Here is a 23,062-nt window from a genome sequence, read left to right on the forward strand (position 1 = left end):
ATATGCACATACATGTCCTTCATACTTTCATACACCTGTTTTGGAGGTTGTTTAACCACAATAAAATAAAGTAAAAATAACCATATGTGAAATGTGAATGCTACTATCATAAACCTTAGTGATATAATTCATATGCAAAACACCATATCCACTTGTTGATAGTATTCTCTATCTAGATAAATTAAAACAGAAACGTAAATTTAAATATTCAATTTTATTTCCAATTTAACAGATGTTACTGACATTTAATGAAATGACAAATCAATGTGAATGCTACCATCATAAACCTTGGTGATATAATTCATATGCAAAACACCATATCCACTTGTATTTGTCTGTGCATATGAAGTTGAATTTGATAGTACTCTCTATCTAGATAAATTAAAACAGAAACGTAAATTTAAATATTCAATTTTATTTTTCCAATTTAACAGATGTTAATGACATTTAATGAAATGACAAAATCAATCTATGTCAATCATTGATATGCACCAAACTGTAGGGTTTTTGTTTTACCTGTTTCATACAAAACGGTAGGTTTGTAGAAACCCATTTTGTTTTCTTCAAAGAATGACACATTTTACTTTTCCACTCCCTCACACAAGCTTTATGTGTCAAGTAAATATCTGGTCCTCCTCCAAATATTACAAGAATCAGTTTCAGTTACATTCATGACAAACTTTCAAGTCACTTTTCCACATGAATCAACATTTTCTTGAAATGATTCAGATACACTACTTGACCACTGAAACCACCTAGTTCCAAATGATTCACCCTCTGTTGACATCACCTAAAAATAAATTAAAATAAATTACTTTTTTTGTTTCACTTTATGCCAAATTAACATTATTCATTTAAAAAAGTAAAATGTTACTAGAACATCTATGTAGTAAACCTAAACCATATAAACAAACTGTAAAAACATTCAAAAGAAAAATATTGAAATACATCTGCATACAATATGTTGCTAAGATTGCTAATTATAAATAAAGAGTTGTTGATCATGCATTTGAAGATTGGGCCCACAGTGATAGAAATAAGCAGATGTTTTTCATTTGTCCATCGGACAAGTATATCTACAAATCTACTTGTCCACAAATATTTCCACTTGTCTAAATAAGTTGTTAGTTTTATTCAAGAGCAAGGACAATGTGTTTGATTGCTCAAAATGAAACAGCATTATAAATTTTTACTTGTCTACTGGACAACCATTGACATCAATTTTGCTTGTCCCAGCAGATTGTCACTTGTCAGGACACTGGGCCCATTCTTGTGAAATGTGAGTCTAGATTCAAATCTTTAATAACATCACATGCATACAATTTGGATGTGTTGCCATTATATTAGTCTGGTCACATATTAAAATGTTAAATACTTGTCTTTCCAGATATTAAACAAACTTACTTTGATGTTTTCAGTGTCTTGTTGATCATCATCCAAATCATTTTCCAAATCAGATCTAATGTCACGAGATAGAAACTGAAAAAAAGCATTGGTATATATTATATTATCAGGGACAACAAAATGAATGATACTGATAGGACACTAGTTACGAAAATGTAGTCAAATAACCAAACTGGCTAAACTGTCCTATGGGAAAGAATTAAGATGATTCACAGCAAATAAGACATAGCCAGCTTTCATGTATACCCATTTTATTAACATCTCTCTAATACTCACTTCCAAATAAATAAAAATATTATCTAGTCAACACAAATCTGAAATTCTCAAATTTAAGGCTACAGGTCTTCTCATATGCTACATCCATAACTAAAATGGCTTTAAAAAATATTGTATTGAGATTTTAAAAACTTTTTAAATATTGCGATTTAAAATAAATCTAACCTCTGTTGCTCTTTTCAACTCTGATTCTGTGATTGGCAAGTTGGAAATATTTTGAGTTATCTGTTAAAAAAAGAAGAAGAATGATAACACTACTATTAATATTGTATGATTTTTCGGCAAACTACAGACTTATGTGAATACATTTCTATAATACTTGTGTGTAGATCCTGGAATTACATACTGTAATAATGTAGTTCTTACAACATAAATTAATTACAGTTATGTATTCAATTACTTTTGATAGTTCCTGTACGTATCTTAAAGTAAATATATGTAACCAAAACAACTTCATAAAATAAAATATGTTGATAAAAATGTATTTTCAAATCATTGGTAATCTCCTATCAGGGTCCAGTTTCATGAAGCGATCTTAGAACTACTATCGCTGTAAAAACCCACCATCGTGACCTTAATTTTTTTCTACGATCGCCAGCCCATTCTACGACGAGGCGTAGCATACTATTGTCATAAATTAAGGTAAAAATTCACAACTGGTACGAGGCAGTTGTATGTTACTTGGTATGCCACTCGTTCGATGAAAAACAATATATGCCATATGATCGTCATACAAAAATAGGGCGATAACTCTCATGTCTTATGCATTTGGCAATTATTGCTTAGCAAATAAATTGACAAAGTTACTTCATGGATGTCGAATACCAATGAATACATCCAAAATGTTCTGAAAAATTGGTAACCAATTTATTATTTAACTAATTCACACTTCTTCGCAAAGAAGGTTTTAATCATTAAAGGGGCACTTACGACTACTGTAAGGTTGCTTTGTGGAACGGCTGTAAAGTTTAAGGTGCCATTTGTTAAAGTCACCTTGCCTACAATTAATTAACGTATATGTAATCCGATTCAGAGCAATCTGCTTTGATTGGTTAGGTATGTAAACAGTCCATCTCGACTTAAGACTAAATCATTTTATCAAAGCAGTTTGATTATAACAAGAGGCAATAAAACAATATTAATTAGTTTGCAGCATGCGTGATCTGACACAAGTTCATGTTGAGTATGGACAGCAGAGTTAGATGGTAATAAGTTTGTACATATTTGGCTGTGCGAACTTACTTCTGCGACAAGACGGTTATTTCTCTCTTGTACAAATGGTCCACACTGGTGATACACACTTCTAAGGAGAAGTCTGCAACAAAATAAAATTACCTAATAAACACATATTTATGTTTCATCCTAAATATTCAATGTGATTAAATACAAGTACATTTTAAATTAGTCTAGTAATGTTTTTCTAGGCTAATTATAAATTTTAAAATGTGTTTTTAGAAATTACCCTTTTATATTATAAAAATATAAACTTCAGAAATTATTTTTTAAAAAGAAATTATTTTTAATAGTGAATTCATAGCTGATGGCTACCATGCAGTTATATTAAATGAGACAGAATGTATCTCAATGAACTGAACAGTCAGACCTGATGTACTTCTTAACATTACAATATTATGTTTGCTGTTGAAATAAATTTGACAAGAGTTTTCTCCCTTCTAATAATGTAGGGAAAAACATATTATAGTCATGATAATACACAGTTATGAGATTTAAATACAACCTCAACCACTGAATTCTGTAATCAGACTGCCCAGTACCAAACAAACCTGGCTCGTATGTAACAGGTAGCCAGCTTGATGTTTATATCCTCTATATTTCCATCTACTGGACAGTTGCGGTATGCTTCAGCCAGCTGAAGCCAATACTGTGCATAAAGACATTCCATAGTGATTAGCTTTTGAAGAGCACACACTGCACCTGACAAAATAACAAAAACAAAAAAAGATACATGGAAAGAAAAGAAGCAATAGTTTTAAAATATTATCAGGCATTAAATAGTAATAACAAATGGTGATACTGCAACACACTGATAAGATAGAAAAGATATTTCAATTATTTGTTACCACAAATAAATTTGATTTAAAAAACTAAACTTATCTACTCAACCAACAGCAATAATGTTTATCAAGTGGCAAAAAAAACTACTATTGGTAAAGCTCTGGTCTACAGTAATTAATATCACAGCTACAGAAATTGCCACCCTTAATTTCGAGCCCTGATACATGTGGACAGGGAAAGGGCAGGAATGTCTGACACCAAGCACATCTTATGTCTAACATATGGGGGTCTATAAAAAAAGAAAAAAAGAAAGACACACTCAACACATTTTATTTACGATTATATGGCATCAGACATGGTTAAGGACCACACAGATATTGAGAGAGGAAACCCGCTGTCGCCACTTCATGGGCTACTCTTTCCAATTAGCAGCAAGGGATCTTTTATAAGCACCATCCCACAGACAGGGTAGTACATACCACGGCCTGTGATATACCAGTCGTGGTGCACTGGCTGGAACAAGAAATAGCCCAACAGGCCCACTGATGGGGATCGATCCCACACCGACCGCGCATCAAGCGAACGCTGTACCACTGGGCTACGTCCCGGCCCCTATGGGGGTTTATATGCCAGCACATAATACACCACAATATATGAACTGTGAAACACTGTTTGGAATAGGAAAGAAACAATAGTTCCATCACTGAGATGAGTGGACCCTTCAATCCACCACAGATCTGGCAAATGCTCTGTAACAAAGCTAGATTTCACACACACTGCACACACACAAGAACGGCAGACATACTCAAAGGCAGAATACACAGTCACACACACTGTATAAGCAAGCTACTTAAAATTAACAGAGGCACAACTGTAAAAAAATAAGTCTTGTTTAATGTGACGTTAAACAATGATTCATCAATCATTGGCTATTGGATGTCAAACATTTGGTAATTCTTTTATAAGAAGTCTTAGAAGAAACCCGCTACATTTTACCATTAACGGGCACTGGTTTGGATGGAAAAACAAAACAATCAGAGAATGGGTTCACCGAGTTGGTTTGATCCTATGATGCAAGCATCTCAGGCGAGTGCTCTACCAACTGACCTAGATCCCACCCCACTTAGAAGAAGAATGTGTGTGTGCATACCTAGCCAGTCGATGGAGAAGACACACAACTTGTGTTGTAAGATTAGACACTGCCTCTGCTGGTCAACATTCTGAGCAGTTCTTATCTGTAAAGATAAAAACATTTTAAATAGTTATCCAGTAACCAAAATATTTTGTCACGTTTTCCTAACTACACAACTGTTTTCTTAAGCATGTTACCTTGAACTATATGCAACATGTACAGTCAAATCAGTATAACAAAGTGTCTGCTTAATACAGGTTATCTGGTTCTATATTAGATAATGCAGGAAAAGAATGCTGGTTCAGTGTCATGTTAGCACATTTTAAACTAAGGTTATTTGGTGCTCAGCATCTTGTTACTGTTAAACTTGGTCTAGACAGTAAGACCTGCTACTACACACAGGTTACTGCTGACAAAAAGCCATATGGAATTTTTTATATGCATTTTCCTACCGACAGGACAGTGCATATCACTGCTTTTGATATGTCAGTGATAGAGAAATGATTGGTATGTAGGACTCAAATTTAGAAATTTGTTACATAGAGCCATTTTGAAAGGTTTCAGCTTTAGGCAATTTTGAGCCTGCCTACAGCACAATTAAAACAGGAACTTTTGCTCTACTGGCCCGTGACCTCTGGCAATTCATATTGCAGCTATAGGTCTACCGAGTATGATCGATTCTATGATCCATCACACTTCATGTAAGCACTTTACCACTGAGCTACATTCTAGTCATAATCCAGCAGGAGTGGGATTTATATCACAGCTATAGGTCTACCGAGTATGATCGATTCTATGATCCATCACACTTCATGTAAGCACTTTACCACTGAGCTACATTCTAGTCATAATCCAGCAGGAGTGGGATTTATATCACAGCTATAGGTCTACCGAGTATGATCGATTCTATGATCCATCACACTTCATGTAAGCACTTTACCACTGAGCTACATTCTAGTCATAGTCCAGCAGGGGTGGGATTTATATCACAGCTATAGGTCTACCGAGTATGATCGATTCTATGATCCATCACACTTCATGTAAGCACTTTACCACTGAGCTACATTCTAGTCATAATCCAGCAGGAGTGGGATTTATATCACAGCTATAGGTCTACCGAGTATGATCGATTCTATGATCCATCACACTTCATGTAAGCACTTTACCACTGAGCTACATTCTAGTCATAGTCCAGCAGGGGTGGGATTTAGCTCAATCGGTTGAGTGCTCACATGAGGTGCTTGTGTCACACGATCGAACCAACTCGGTAGATCCATTCAACTGATTGGGTTTTTTCTCATTCAAACCAGTGCATCACAACTGGTCAAAGGCTGTGGTATGTGCTTTCCTGTCTGTGGGAAAGTGCATATAAAAGATCCCTTGCTCCAAATGAAAAAAATGTAGCATGTTTCATCTAATAACAATTACCAAATGTTCGACTTCCAATAGCCAATGATTCATTAATCAATGTGCTCCAGTGGTGTCATTAAACAAAACAAATTTTTTTTACAGTCCAGCATGTCCATTATAATATTTTAAAGTTCAGTAGGTCTAGTATAGTCTGTATATCGATGAACAAAAAATAAAATAAAAATAATTGAAAGCCTCAGTTGGTGTTGTCGTTTGGCAAGTGTCATCATACCAGTGAGTTGACAATCTGAATGGCCTCTTCAGTCTGACCAGTGTACAGGTAGCATTTAGCCAGAGATTGAGAAATGTCAAGTCGCACTGCAGATACATTTGGCTGCAGCAAATCTGAAAGAAATAAACAGTATGTCATACAAATACAAATCTACATACTATTAAGTAACCACATAAATAAATAATGGAAAATATATTTTATAAGGCTTTTTTTCTTTTACCATCTTTGTATTTAAAGATACAAATAGCAAATGAATGAATGTTTCACAAATACTCATCAACTATTGGGTGAAAATACATGTATAATAAATATTCAATGAAATACATTCTTTTTTTTTCAGTTTCAATAAAATAACAAAATATTTCAGTAAATTCTTATTCTGGTATGCTTAAAACCTGTACTGAATTGTTTCAGGGTAAACAGTAATATAAATCTATGAATTATGATGGATCTCTGAGGAATAATAACAGGGTTCATACACTTAAAACATTTTTATCTTCCAGGACTTTTAAGCACCATTTTGGTTAATTTTCCAGGGCTTTTAAAAAAAATTCCAGGAGATTTTTTTAACGGCCCCCCAGTAAACTGTTTATTCAGTGGTTGTTATGTTTCAAACATAAGCTACACCTAATCTAGATATATCACATGGATGCTAAAGTTGTAAAAATACATAAATAAAAAAATATTGTAGTGTGCAGATTTTTTTTGAATGTTGTGTGTGGGTGTGCATGCATCTGTGTCTCAGTGCTGGATCTTACAGCAAAACACTCTACAACCATAATACATATCTAACCACATTATGGAAATGTTTTTGAAGGTTTCAATTATTTTTGGTCAAAATTCATTTATTTTTGGTCATAATTCAGAATTATATAACTTTATATAGATGGGACTTTTTGATTGCACCAAAGTTAAGCCGAAAGGCCTAAAATTGTGCCCAAAATATATATGCCCAAAACAAGCAGGCCCAAATTGAGTATAAACAATGTTATATGCTAACCTCAAAAATATTTTTACCTCAATACCACTAAAATATTAAGTTTAATTTGACTGATATAAATTGAAATGGATTTCAGCAACATCTTAACCACCTGTTAACATTACTATACTAACAAGACTAAGACTACTCAGAACAGACAAAAAAACCCAGTTGTGCTCAAATTAATGATATAAAACCCTGATAGAATAATAATCCATCAAAGTATTTTTTTTTTTAAAAAGACTTGTAATCCACTTACAAATAAACAATCAATAAATAAACAATGTACTGGGGTGTTGTTATATAAAAATAATAAATAAAATTTTGTTTAATTTATATTATCCAGAACTATCAAGAAAAAGAGACAGTAATGTTTATATACCGGTATTATTCAGATCTATTATTTCCAAAAAAAAAAATAAAAAAAATAAAAAAATTAAAAAAAAATAAAATAAAATAAAATAAATTGTAAGTCACAAAATGTCTAACATTAATTAATACATTTACGGTATTACGTTTATAGGTCAGTGCTTATAGAGTACATTATGTAATTTAAATCATTATTTATTTGTGTTTGTTAAAAAGTACCTACTGTATATTAATGACAAAATTACATAAATCATATAAACATGTTTTATTTTTAACTCATTAGTGACATTGTGTTTCAAATACGAAATTTACGGGAATTATACCCGTTTTCGTGAGTAACTAAATGTCAACCACATTATTCACTGATAGCACAAAAATAATCTCTTGAAGTGGACTCCTTGTTACCACCAATTTATATCACAAACAATCAAAACTAACCCATAAAATGATTATTTATTTAGTTAATTGATCGCTTCGATGACATGCCTTGATATGTGGATTCCGTTTTGCTGTGTATTGGGTCGTCTAAGACTTCAATGGAGATCAAAAGAATATATGCGTCAACTACAAGTTCTCAACTTTTGCATGAGTCTCGTTGCACAGAAGCATAGCAGACATAAGCCTTAGGAGTATTTGTTTTATTGGAAGGCGCTGGTTACAGCTATCTACTAAATTATTTATCTTTGACAGTATTTTCGAACTCACAAATGTCAGAAACCAGCCTGCTTACAGTTACATAATTTATTCAACCAATCACAAGTTGTGTTCATTTATGTCCACGCCTTCTTACTGTGTATACATTTTAACAGTTGACCAATGGCAGTCGACCTCTTATAATTACTGTTGCATGAAGGATATAATTTGGAACCAGACGTCAAACGAGATTATTTATAAATATATTTTCCAAATAATTATTAAATGAAAAAAATATATATATAAAAAATAATAAAATTCCAGGACTTTCCAGGGGGTTAATTCATTTTTCCAGGAGTTTTAAGCACTTTCCAGGATGAAAATAAAATTTAAGCACTTTCCAGGATTTTCCAGGATGCATGCGAACCCTGAATAAGGTATATTAACTTTTCATTAGTTTATTGTTGTTGGCATTTAAATCAGTAAATAACAACAACTAAAAATAGGCACATTTAATTCAAACTCATAGTTACCAAATGCTTCTTTGTATTTGTTGGCAGCAAGCTGATACTCTTTTTGATGATAATGGTAATCACCACTGAACTTGAATGCAAGTAGTTCCTCTAATATCTCTCCTGGGGTGGACTTTATATGTCGTTGCCCATTCTGACACTGATCAAACCACTGGAAATTCAAAACACTATCAACAATTAAAAAAAGAAGTTACGAGTGATATCAATTTTTTTTACAGGATAACATACATCATACAAAGTGCAGAAACTAATCAAACCAAAAAATCCACTCGGCTAAAAAACACCTTTTCAAAACATTCTCCTGTTATACCACCATTCCCCCTCCCTTTACCTTCCACTACATTTACTTAAACAAAATAATTCGAAAGAATTCAATGTCTCACCTTCTAAATTCTATAAACTGACAATTCTTTAGTGTCAAGTTTTACTGATGTAGGATTTTGTTTGTGAGAAACAGAGCTAAATGTGAAACTTAATATTAACTAAATGCAAAAGTTGATACAATCTTTAACAGAGGAAAAGTAATTTATTTAATAAAAAATAGTCATTTTAAACCCCCAAGAAATCTTCTGTCGCTATACATACAAGAGGTGTGCAAACTTTAACATGGTATGACCCAAGAGGCTCTCGAGCTTTTGAACTGATCACATCACAGATCAAATCATCATCATCAAACTCAAGTCCCAACTCCATCAAACTGGCTTACCATCTACAAGAATGGATCTTCTGAAAAACAAAATATACGGTCTTGGTATGTATGTTTTGACAGGGTAATATAATTATGTATTACCCATATGGGCTCAAATATACTTTCATTCATTTAATGTTTCCATTCATGAGTCAGTACATTATACAATCTACATAAATTTTGACTGATTTGTTCCATAAACATGAAATGGTATCGTCAACGTCCCTAACTGCGTTATGCTTCCAACTCCGTTCACTTTGTTTCCTCGTGCACGGTTCGCGCACTTAATATCAGATTTGTTGTCGTCTGCTTGTCGTTCATTTGTGAGGTTTTTCTTCACAGTTCTAGAACATTTTCATTGACAATAAAGTTCAAACAAGTAAGTATCTAAATACAAAACTTTACAAACTCCTAAAACCATTAATTTTACTAAGTCGTTTTTGTTTATTCCTTAAAATTACCGATATCGGGCCCACTTGACTCGTAGAAATTGACTTAAAATGGAGAAAGATGAGTTAACATTCGGTGCGTGTCACATGACTTCACACAGGCAAGACCAACAGGGCCAAAGCATTTAATTTTTATGATGTTTAACACCCCAGTTGTTAGAATTTGTTTTCAATTATTATATTCGATCTGCAAAATGTATACTATATGTTTGTGCTTCTACTTTAGTGAATAGTATTAATAATCTATTAATAACAGTTGTAAATAATATTTAGTGTATAAATTGTGTTAATTATGAATCAATTTCTAAATAAAATTATATTTTACAAACTATTCACTGGTATGAACGTAATGCCTATCAGAATTGACAATAAGTGTTAGCAGTGGGTGTTGGTAAAACGCGGACTGGACCAGAACGCTTGACAAATTGAATTTTTCCTTTGGAAAAATATTAAACAAAGAGTTTGTCAACTGTGCATAGTTAAGAAACATATATATTTGTTCATGTAGTGGCCTTAAAAATGAAAAATGACGAACCGTACATGCGATGTTCGATACTTTTTGAAAACGCATACGCCTGAACGCAGTTAGAAACGTCGCACTCTTTCCTGTTTACTGGAGGGTGTTTCACTTTTATTTACTAGAATGGATTTGTTTTACACCCACGTTGATGATTTTTTACGTTAATTGATTGAAATCTATTTTGTTTCATGTATCGTTGCTGAAAAATGTAAAATAGTATTTCCGTAAATATCGTATTTGTGTTTTTGTCGTTAGGTGAACGCAGTTTAGGACGTCGATGGTACATTTTGATAAGCAGTGGCTTTAATAGCATAGATTTTTTTTTCTAATGCAATTACAGTTGTATTATTTTGGCAGTAAAAAAAACACCATTATGCCATGACGTCACTTACATTAAGTCATGTAATGTAATGCGCATAAGGTATATGACGTAATGGCTGATGTAGACAGCATAGGAATTTAATCAGTTAAAAAAGAATAATCAACTCGCTACAAGGAGTTATAAATTACCTCAATACCTGTCCTTTGTGAATTAATGTTGTAAAACACTCAGTGTGTGTGTGTGTGTGTGTGTGTTGTTGTTGTTGTTTTGGGGGAGGAGAAAGGTGGGTTCTCCAATCCTCATTATCATGGAGAAAATACATCGAAATGGTTCAATATGTTTACTAAAAATTAAAATGTTAAACTCTAGGACAAAATTGTATGAAATAAGTCTTACATAAATTTTGTTTTAAAACGTTCATTTACACACGTGAATATGGTGTGCGAAAATCGGTATATTAAATTTTACACATTCGTAAATAAGTGAAATTACTGTCTGTCAGTATTACACTAAATTATCTCCCCTGCGACACCGGTTTTGTTGGTACCCACATTTCCATTTAGTTTTTGAAGCACTACAGCAACTGCCTCCTTTTACCATTTTCTGATCACAATCGTCAACTATCCAACAACTAACATATACATGCTAAAATATGTACATGTAGCATGTTTCACATTACCGACGTGTTAATTATGTTCTTTTGAGATATTTACGTGTCCATTGATCTTGTTAGTATAGCATATTTCACAGTTTAAACAAACACACATGGATTGTGGCAGTCTCCTGACGGATGCCACCGGTGGGGCAGGATATACAGACGTTTTTCAGTGCTGACATGTTCTTTTATCTTTTTAATATAATTTATTTTACAACACTGAGGAACTCATTTCACAGTGCTGGTAAATTTATCAACATTTCTAGAGAAGCACATTAACTTGTCCATTGATGTTTAATGCTTTAAATAATTTCACAGTGTTAATTTGCTTATTGAGGTTACTGCCCTCTTTCCTTTTTCAACCTTGAATTCCACTTGAAACCCCACCCCGGATTCACGTCTGATGCATGTATTAGTTTCGACAAATCCAGCATATTTCTGATGTTTGTAGTTGTAGACAAAAAAGGTACATAAAATTACCTTGTCCTCGAAAACTAGGTTCGGCGGCTTTATAATACACTGTAGCGTGGCGAAATAAGCAAAATCAAACACCTTGAAAAACACAATAATACATAAAAATAAGAAAATAATATAAATTGATTAATAAACGTTTGTTTTATTATCATTTTAAAAGGTGCGTGTAGTTTCTCACTGTGACGAGAATACTTATTATAATTATATTATACAAACAACAACAGAAAAATGTATAGATAACCCAGTGAAATATATATTCATAAAGTACACGCGCTCTTTCGTTTAGCAGACATTCTGACCATGTCTTTCCAACTAGTACTAGGTTGCCTTTTACTAGTGTGTGTTAGCGTGAACGCGCACGAAAGTGACTTCTACTACGACACCGTTTCTGATGACTTTACGTGGGGATGCGCTACGTCGGCCTACCAGATAGAAGGAGCGTGGAATGCTGACGGTAAGCCACGTCAAGAATGTCGCTGACTTCATTGTGTTTTATTGGAGGAAATGTAACATATCTCGTCAGGCTGTAGGGTGGTTATTTATGTTGCACACCCTCCATAATAGGACAAAATATTCTTAATCTGCCCACAAGGTAGCCTAAAATAAATGGCACTCGCGCAGCACATGGCAGCAGCAAAACAAATTAATAATAACAATTAAAACATTTAAAATCAGAGTACAGTAATAAATGACAGAAATGTATATTTGATGTGTACAGAATATCACAGGTATCCTTAAAATGAAAAACGAAAAAAAAAAAACATTTTGTTTAGAAGACGTGATGTCATTAAGTAATATTTTTAAAATACCAGAAAAAAGTGAAATAATAACCAATGTAGGTGTTTGAATTATTACAGGAAAGACGCAGCATATTTGGGATGCTTTCACTCACGAAAACGGAGGCGGAAACATTAAAGATCATCAAAATGGAGACGATGCCTGCAAAAGTTACACAAAGTACAAAGAGGATGTCAAGAGACTTAAAGAAATTGGAGTAAGACTAAGTTTATTTACAAATCACTTAATATAATATTATATACTTCTTGTTAGGTGCTAGGGAGTAGGGTATTACATAACCTAAAACCCAACTAGGAAGATAGAAAACAAAATCAGGGCACAGTGAATAAAAGAGTGTCTTCTCCAGTTAGATAACAGGCACTTCTAAACCAAAAGCAGGCGCGGATTCAAGCGGGGACCAAAGGAGCCCACCTCACACACCCACACCCCCCACCCCATTTTGATTAAACAATATATATTACAGAATATACCAAAAATGCAAACTTATCCCGACGACCTGTCAAGGACGTTTAGATTATGTTTTCAAAAGCAACAACGGCATTTGGGCCCCATCTATTAAAATATCCCGGATCCGCGTCATACAAAGAAGTACTCATACAAAATTAATAGGTGTTAAAGCAATTACAGGTAATATTATGTTTAGCTTTTGGCGTTTATTTTGGGTCCATTATTGAATATTACATGTACAATATTCTTCTTTCAAAAATACATTTTGATATCTTTTCAGGTGAACCATTACCGATTTTCAATATCATGGAACCGTATCTTGCCCATCCCGACAAACAACAATTCCAATCCACTAGGTCTGAACTATTATAAAAGCTTGATATCCGAGTTGAAACAGAATGGGATTGAACCAATGATCACTATGTTTCACTGGGATCTGCCGCAACTCTTGGAAGACTATGGATCCTGGTCGAACGACTCCATCATAAACCATTTCAAGGCGTATGCTGATGTACTATTCAGAGAGTTGGGAAATGATGTACGTAATTTGTTCTTACTGTTGTTATCATCAGTCTATCTACCTATAGTTTATATCAATCTAATTAAAATTATCTCCAGTATTACACGTGGATCTAACAGCAGCCAGTTGGAGCTCATGTCCACCAATCAAAACCTTACGTGCAGAATCATGCCAGTGATTTGAAAATAATTTGAAAACATTCCGAATTATCCTGAGGGTATACGACATGTTTCATGTGAATTACGAATGCCTTATTTAGACCAGTAGAACTAATTTTAATCAGATTGCTAACAACACTGCGTAGTCTCCAGTGTCCAGGTAACATTTCGTCTGTAAATAATAATTTAAATATTGACCAATCACACTTCGCCTTTTATAACGTTATTTGGGAGCATACAAATTCTAAAAATATCGGGCGAGTCTATTTTAGTGGCCGCAGTACAGCGAACCATACCAATACGTACGGGATGGGTTATCAGTATTCAAGTTTACATTAAAAATTATTTATTTATTTATTTAAAAAAAAAAAAAAAAAAAAAAAAAAAAAAATCAGTCTTCAGTTTTACATTACAAATTATTTATTTTATAAAATAAAACATGTTTATGTTTTAAGGCATTCGTAATTCACACGAAACATGTATACCCTCAGGATAATTCGGAATGTTTTCAAATTATTTTTAAATCACTGGCATGATTCTGCAAGTAAGGTTTTGATTGGTGGACATGAGCTCCAACTGGCAGTTGTTAGATCCACATGTAATAGTGGAGCTAATTTTAATTAGATTGAGTTTATATATACGTTGTACTTATAGAAAGAAACAAGTGAACACATGGTATTTAAGATCAAATGTAATTCAAAGCTCGAGTAGATATGCCTGTATTTGAGTCCAAATGTAATTCAAAATAAGAGTAGATATGCCTGTATAAAATGCAGCTGTAATGAGAGATGTAATGTCAGTATTGTGGAATTGATTGCCAGCAACCCGGTTAACTTCCTCAAACTGTGGATCCATATATGGGAGTTTTGGTTCCAGTCAATATAAATTTTGATGTTACTACTTGTGTGTCTCCGAATATATTATATTCACTGTTGGTGGTAGTTGTTTTTGTTATTTTTTGTGCTTGCTGTTGTTATTGTTTTGAGAGGTTTTGCTGTTGTTTGTTTGTTGTTGTGGTTGGTTGTTTGTTGTTTGTTGTTTTTGTTTCTTGTTGTTTGGTTTTTTTGTGGGATTTTTTAAACTATCTGGCCGGATGACATTTATGTAATGAAATTATAACATGAACATTTGTTAATACATGGGGGGTTGGGGGGGGGGGGGGGTTGTTGTTTGTGTGTGTGTGTGGCGGGGGGTGTTTGGTTTGGTTTTATTTTATTTTAATATTATTATTTTATTGCTATACTTCTCTCTCACCATCCTCTTCGCCTCACTGTTTTTCTCTGGCTTTCCCAATCTGCCTGTCTGTTGTTTCTCTCTCTCTCTCTCTCTCTCTCTCTCTCTCTCTCTCTCTCTCTCTCTCTCTCTCTCTCTCTCTCTCTCTCTCTCTCTCTCTCTCTCTCTCTCTCTCTCTGTGTGTGTGTGTAGGTGGGGGTGGGGCATTACGATAGCTGTATTCATAATTGTTTTCCACTTTCAGGTAAAATATTGGATGACTTTTAACGAACCCTTCGTCGTTAGTTGGGTAGGATATGGAACTGGCACATTCGCCCCTGGAATCAAAGAGCCTGCTACAATGCCATACCGTGTATCCCACAATATTATTAGAAGTCACACAGAGGTCTGGCATCTTTACAATGATAAATATAGACAGCGACAAAAAGGTTAGTTCACTTCATAATATAACCTGCTTTTAAAAGTCATCTAAATATTTTTTGTTGATTTTCATTTATGATTCAAGCACGCTGACTTTGACACAGATATAATTTATTTGGACTGTCTGTTGTTCGACCAATTTCACAAAACATCGTAAATTGACGTGTCCACTTGTGCGGACACGTTTTGTGTGTGTGTGTATGTGTGTGTGTGTGTGTGTGTGTGTGTGTGTGTGTGTGTGTGTGTGTGTGTGTGTCCATTACGGTTTTGTATGCACGTGTGTATTTTCAAACAGTTTCCGAATACGGTTCCATCCCTACCGATACATGATTCGGTCGGAAAAAAAGTATCCGCAGTCGTAGCCTCCGCCGGACCGCACTCAGCACCGGACAAACTGACACAGTCCTATGTTATTTCATTGTGTGGCTTTTTAGCGGCATCCGCGTCCGTCCATAAATGCAGAAGAGGACACGCAAAATAAGCCTAGTTCTGCACTAGCCCGAGTATTCTGACTGTAACAGAGCTAGACGGACATTTGGACATAAACACGCTCTCATTACAGTCAGAGACCAAGCTATGTATTTTTTTTGCAATTGCCGACAACCAAAAAGTTGTCAAAGATTTCCGCTCTAATACCACAACAATCCTATGTTTGACGTCAAATACATTTACATCGACCATTTTCGAGTTACTTGTTAAAAAAAATTCAGATATTAATCACTAATACAAACACTACAGAAAGAAACCCGACAGCACCCACATTCAGCTAAGCTTCGGCAAACTCCGGACAGCAGAATTCTAAGTTCGCCGACCTATATCGTGACGTTGCGTCACATGATCGCCCACTCAGCCATTCCGTCTTCCAGGGGCCGTCTCAAAACGACAAATGCCAAATAATCGAGAGAGAGAGAGAGAGAGAGAGAGAGAGAGAGAGAGAGAGAGAGAGAGAGAGAGAGAGAGAGAGAGAGAGAGAGAGAGAGAGAGAGAGAGAAACAATATTACATTCACGTTTTCTCAAGGTCAAAAAAGTATTTCATCTACGAGTCGTATGCCTGCTTGGCATGTGTACCACTCTAGCATAGCAAAGGCCGTGGTATGTGCTATCCTGTCACTTGCTACTAATGATAAAATGTAGCGGGTTTCTGGGTTCGGATCCCAGTCGAGGCATGGGTTTTGTAATCCAGATACCAACTCCAAACCCTGAGTGAGTGCTTCGCAAGGCTCAGTGGGTAGGTGTAAACCACTTGCACCGACCAGTGATCCATAACTGGTTCAACAAAGGCCATGGTTTGTGCTATCCTGCCTGTCGGAAGTGCAAATAAAAGATCCCTTGCTGCTAATTGGAAAGAGTAGCCCATGAAGTGGCGACAAGGGGTTTCCTCTCAAAATCTGTGTGGTCCTTAACCATATGTCTGACGCCATATAACCGTAAATAAAATGTGTTGAATGCGTCGTTAAATAAAACATTTCTTTCTTTCTTTCTTTCTTTCTTTCTTTCTTTATAGCTTCTAAAGACTAGGAAACAGTTAAATTAGTTACATATTTATGAAGTAATTAATCTGTGAATGCTTAAGTATTTTGTAGACAAAAAAATTCACTATTTCAATGTATAAATTTTCAAACATTTCAGTAGACTTTTGTGTTGTTGCCATGGCATCCAGGACCGAAATAGACCACTTGTGGTAATTGGTTTCTCTCATTTCTGTGGTATTTTATGTTATGCATAGTGGTCATGTATAAATCGGGGCACCCTAAACATTTTCGGAGAAAATTCCTCCCGCCTCACTCTAGAAGAAACTTCCAGATCACAGAGTCAGTGCCTCTATGGTGACGGTAGCATGTTGCATATCCTTATCCAGACCAAATCTGGCAATTACCAATTGTTAGACATCTTATACAAAACAAAAACAAAACAAAATCAAAACCAAACCAAACCAAACCAAACCAAACCAAAATATTTTCATTAATTCCTTTTTAGGTAAAGTTGGGATAGCGATTGATATTGACTTCATGGTGCCTAAAGACCCCTCCAATCCCAGCGACATAGCAGCTGCAGAAAGACAACTGCAGTTTATGGGTGGCTGGTACATAAATCCGTTACTAGGCAACGGTGATTATCCAGCTGTCATGAAGACATATATTGCTAGGAAAAGCCAAGAAGCCAGCCTAACAAAGTCGAGACTTCCCGAGTTTACAGACGCCGAGAAAGCACGAAATAAAGGTAATCCAGTAATACAATATTGTTAAATTCCGTTGAGCAAAGAAACAACAAATAAAAGTGTGGCAGTGATTAATCGTAATCATACATCATGTAATGCATTAATTTAAGAAGGAAAAAACCGATACCGTAAATGTATTGTTGATGGGATGAAGAAAGTCTCAAATGGATCTATACCACATGCACTGATGCCATCAGTAATAAATATAAGTGACTTCAAAACCGTTGGGTTATTTAAACATTACGTTTCTGTAGTCAAGAATGAAAACAAAAACGTGAGGTTGTAATTGTAAACGCGGATCTCACTCAGTATGTTATTTTCTAGAATTTTTGGTATTCGTGCTGCATGAGCGTAGACAATTAAATATTCGCTACATGTACCGATTCTGTGCGCGCCTTTTTTTTTTTTTTTTTTTTTTTTTATAATTAATATACATGTATATTTTTTTTTGCGCGTACGCCTACACATACATATACGCGCACATGGAAACATAGTCCGAGTACTCTGACGGTAAGAGTGCTAGACAGACATTTGGACAGTTGATAGCTATCTAACAAAATGTCCGTCAGAGTACTCGGGCTAATACAGACAGCTTTAGCCTATCAATTTCAGCGTGTGTTTGTGTTTGTATGCGTGCGTGCGCGCATGTCTGTGCATGTGTGTGTATGTGTGTGTGTGTGCGTTAAAGCCTCATAGATTACATACACATATGTTATATTTTTAGTGTGCGCGTGAAATAGTATACATGTATATAAATTCACGCTTTGTTTATCAATGTTGAGGTTCTTCTGATTTCCTTGGACTGAACCACTACACCACGAGGTTAGTCGAAAACAAAGACAATGGAATCAGCAACCCGGGTTATGGAGGCGACTCTGACACGAAACAATCTCTTGATCCAGCATGGCCGGGGTAAATATTAATTTTTACAACGTGAACTCCCGCGTAACACGCCTCATACGTGTGACGTGTATCTAGGTCAAAGAAATCTCATTGCACGTCACACGCATACAATATGTATGGTGCTGCCATGATGTTAAAATCTCAAAATCTATTAGTCTTGAGCCCAGACTCTAAACGTTTTATTAGCACCAAGGCTTGTAACTCGAAGCTGTCGTAAATAATTTCGTGTTATGTGTTTGCCACGGCAGCACTTTGACAGTCGTAGAAAATTTTTAGTAGTATAATCCGAAACACACGTAGCTTCGGCGTAAAACATACCTAAACCCAGAGGAACACGACTGTAACTCGAAAGACTTATACACTTACAAGGGGATTCCATTGTTGCCACCAATGAGATCCATAGGAAATGCTTGTAACACGTGCTGACAACAGATGGGTGGATGTAGTTCAATGGTAGAGTGCTTACTTCAGGTGCGATGGGTCGACGCAGAAGCAATCCCATCGGTGTATTTGAATTGTTTCCTTCCCAATTAGTGCCATATGACTCGTATGTCAAAGACTGTGGTATATACTGTTCTATCTATGGAAAAGTGCATATAAAATTCGCGTACTTTTGAAAGTGCTAGCCTGCGTGACAGTAGCAGCTCAGCAAGTCCCCGTCGCCCCCCCCCCCCCGTCCCCCCCCCCGTCCCCCCCCCATTGAGCCCTGAAGGGTAGAAATAACCACGTTACACATCTAATAGTAGCATTTTATCAAATGTGTTGATGTGTCATTAAATAAATTATAAATCACGTAATTAACGTAATACGGTAATTACAGATGCAGAAGCATACAGTCATTGCAATCAGTGTATTTGTTGCCTAAGATCACCTTCTAGGAACGCACATAATTCAGTAATGCTAGGCCTATATAATATAATGATTTAGTTAACATTAGGGCTAGCAGACCACACTGACAACAGAAATTACAGAAAGGTAGTTTTAAGGGTCATTACAAACAGTCCTTCTATGGACATTCTCAGGACACTCTCTAAAGACTAAACGAGGGCACCTATGAAAGTCAAACCGCCACAGCCTCTATGAAGGTAAGGTTCCAGCACCGATCTAGCATTCGACCAACTATTGTTTGATTGCAGGATGCTAACCACCAAAACAAGTTATCTATCTCATCCGTCAACGTTTATTAAACTTATAAAGTTTAGATTGTCCACAACCCCCTTCAAATCAACACTTGGTTACAATGGATTGACAGTAAGTGAACAATCCATTTGGTCACAGCATTTGTGCAATTTGCACTCAAATCTTGGGGTGGGAGTAACGGTGCTATTTCCCGGGAAGTATTTTGATAAGCTGTAAAAGTAAAATATATATCATGTTTTTGTCACTCTTTACAAGCTTTTGTGACGTAAATGGATGGCCTCTTATAAATGTACACATTTGAGTATCACACACACACACACACACACACACACACACACACACACACACACATACACAGAGAGAGAGAGAGAGAGAGAGAGAGAGAGAGAGAGAGAGAGAGAGAGAGAGAGAGAGAGAGAGAGATCCCCATGACCTCCTCTGTGTACGTCAGTGTGTCGCAATGTCCCCAATAATTATGTTATGCGCGCATTTGCCCTCAGAATCCAACGCTGTAATTACCACATACTAATACCCCAAACGCATGCACAGGTATACTCATCTAACAGCATATAAGTAAATACACTCATGTAAGTATATATGCTATGCGAACTGTTTTACTCACACGAGTAAAATTATTTCAGGACTAAAGTTGCATCTAGTCCTGACGTCGTGCAAAAGAATATTTATTTCGCAGACAAATTCGTCATGCGAACACTTAGAACAACGACATATGGGAGTAGTAACAATTCACTTGAGATTCCGAAGGTTACGTTGTGTGCAGTTTTCATCCGCTAATAAGGCAGTCCTTTTTTAAATGGGGACTGGTTCCAGCAAGTGAACCCAATCTATCTTCGTTTTACTTATTTTTTTATTTTATTTATTTTTGGTATATCAGAACTGCGAGCTCCTTCCTGTACGTCTACCCACCCGGAATACGTGGAATACTGAAGTGGATTAAGAAAACTTACAACAACCCTACAGTGATCGTCACGGAGAATGGGGTTGGAGACCACACTGGTACCTTAGAGGATCAACCCAGAATTGACTATCTCAAGGCGTACATAAACGAAGTCATAAAAGGTAACCTGCAGACATGTAATAGCATTTATCATGTTAAAGAGTTAATATAAATTAACTCTTTATTAGTATTAATTATTTTTATTTTTATATTAGTTTTTTTTTAGATCAGCCCGATTGAAAATATTCGCTGCACCTACTAATTAATAACTTTAAGTAAATAACATAGTTAGGTTGATTTTAATTGGTGCTTCAAAATCTTTATTTTTAAAGTAATAATAATATAAGTTTAACTCCCTATTTATTTTATATTTTTTTAAGTGGTCATACCACAATTCTAAACTGACCGCCATACCTCCCATTCCCCTACACCTTCCCGCCCCGGAGTTGGTCACTGGCGAAGTCAGAGGCCAAATCCGAGGTGGGCGTGCCTGAACCCTTGTGGATATGGGCACGATAAAAGAGTTCCCATCCCATCCCATTTATCATGCAATCAGGGACGAGTTGTAAAGTGTCCAGTGGTAAAGTGCTCGCTTGATGCGCGGTCGGTCTGGGATTGATCCCCGTCGGTGGCCCATTGGCGTTCCAGCCGATGCTCCATGACTAGTATATCAAAGGCCGTGGTATGTGCAATCATAATGGTGCATATAAAAGATCCATTGCTACTAATGGGAAAATGTAGCGGGTTTCCTCTCTAAAACTATATGTCAAAATTCAATAGCCGATGATTAATAAATCAATGTGCTCTAGTGGTGTCGTTAAACAAAACAAACTTTAACTTTTATTGTGCAATAACTATAATAATATATATAAATTTCTATATTTTCGGTTATTGTTCAAAAATGTAGGCTTTAACGCTATTTATGATCAATAAAGGAATGTTTTGAAGACAATTTTTATTTTAAAATAAGAAATAGATTGTTATTTAAGAACTATTTTGTTTTGGTGTATAGACAAATAAATAATTGGTTACTGTCCTAAGAAATCGGCTTAATCCTGCTCAGGTCGACAGAACCTCGCAGCATTTGCCATTCTAGCCTTTGCAGGATAAAAGGAAGGAAGGAAATGTTCTATTTAACGACGCACTCAAAACATTTAGTTTATAGTTATATGGCGTCGGACATATGGTTAAGGATCACACAAATATTGAGACAGAAAACCCGCTGTCGCCACTTCATGGGCTACTCTTTTCGATTAGCAGCAAGGGATCTTTTATATGCATCATCCCACAGGCAGGCCTTTGTTACACCAGTTGTGGAGAACTGGCTGAACGAGAAATAGCCCAATGGGTCCACCGACAGGAATCGATCCCAGATCCGATCGCGTATCAGGCCTTACAGGATAAAGCCGATATCTTAAGACATTAACCAGTTTTCTATATAACTACATATGTATCGAATTTAGATGAAATAGTCAGAGGCCGTGGAATGACCGCATGAGCCATGCTCTCCCTCTCCCCATTTCCCCCTATTATTGTACTCAGAAGGTTGGAAATTATGTAGGCCTATTTGAACGCGTGAAATTCAAAACTTTCTGGGAAGAATACTCCACTAACAGGTTGAGGCTCTAAAATGTCTAAACATGACCGACCACCACCACAAATCGTCCTTTCACTAGTATTGTGCTCAGAAGGCTAGAAATTCCATATTAATTTTGCAACCGTCACATTCAAAAACTCTCACAGGAGCACTTCCTAACATGTTCGGGGCCTTCAAGGTCTCAATTCCTCCCCCACCCCCGGGCCATCGGATTGATTGTGCCCATCCCCACTGTTAAACATACTCCGCGGACTCATTTCTATAACGGGAAATAGAATTAAGTTCCGTTAATATAAAAAAAATTAATTACTTTTGAAAATGACTTTGATAAAATAATTCATTTACAAACTCAGTTTTATAAAGTAGTTGTTGGTTGCATACTCACATAATAACACTTAAGAATATAGCGATACATTTTATTTCTTTAATAGTCTCATTTATTACTGAATTAATCTTATAATAAAACACGTTAGTTGGGGGTTTTGTTTTACAAAGTAGATAGTATATTAATTTATATTACGTGAACAATGTATTAATTATCTGCAACGGCACAATTTGCCCTCAGCTATCTATTAAT

The 23,062-nt window shown here is 35.6% G+C and overlaps 2 protein-coding genes across 3 annotated transcripts in view; one reads left to right on the top strand and one right to left on the bottom strand.

The window, feature by feature from the left end:
• Positions 1-217: 217 nt before the first annotated feature.
• On the bottom strand, positions 218-11,499 carry LOC121375521 (uncharacterized protein C8orf76-like). Of its 2 annotated transcripts, none has more exons than XM_041503013.1 (10): positions 11,360-11,499; positions 9,570-9,710; positions 8,985-9,135; positions 6,471-6,583; positions 4,847-4,931; positions 3,465-3,615; positions 2,923-2,995; positions 1,846-1,905; positions 1,405-1,479; positions 218-790 (listed from the first exon to the last, which is right to left on the bottom strand). In XM_041503013.1, exons 2-10 carry the CDS (start codon positions 9,675-9,677, stop codon positions 683-685), a joined length of 924 nt encoding a protein of 307 aa, XP_041358947.1. In that variant the 5' UTR covers positions 9,678-9,710; positions 11,360-11,499; the 3' UTR covers positions 218-682. The 2 variants fall into 2 exon arrangements, with proteins under 2 accessions (XP_041358947.1, XP_041358948.1); XM_041503014.1 differs by lacking the exon at positions 11,360-11,499 and adding an exon at positions 9,846-9,855.
• Positions 11,500-12,392: 893 nt separating this feature from the next.
• Positions 12,393-23,062, top strand: part of LOC121374381 (lactase-phlorizin hydrolase-like) — a 37,744-nt gene continuing 27,074 nt past the window's right edge. The window contains exons 1-7 of the mRNA XM_041501483.1: positions 12,393-12,546; positions 12,950-13,086; positions 13,618-13,875; positions 15,493-15,676; positions 17,647-17,889; positions 18,670-18,799; positions 20,826-21,010. Of these exons, the coding sequence (XP_041357417.1) occupies positions 12,393-12,546; positions 12,950-13,086; positions 13,618-13,875; positions 15,493-15,676; positions 17,647-17,889; positions 18,670-18,799; positions 20,826-21,010 (1,291 nt within the window). The remainder of the gene's footprint in view (positions 12,547-12,949; positions 13,087-13,617; positions 13,876-15,492; positions 15,677-17,646; positions 17,890-18,669; positions 18,800-20,825; positions 21,011-23,062) is intronic.

The sequence above is a fragment of the Gigantopelta aegis genome, chromosome 6 (genome assembly GCF_016097555.1).
Source record: "Gigantopelta aegis isolate Gae_Host chromosome 6, Gae_host_genome, whole genome shotgun sequence".
Taxonomy (NCBI): Eukaryota; Metazoa; Mollusca; class Gastropoda; order Neomphalida; family Peltospiridae; genus Gigantopelta; species Gigantopelta aegis.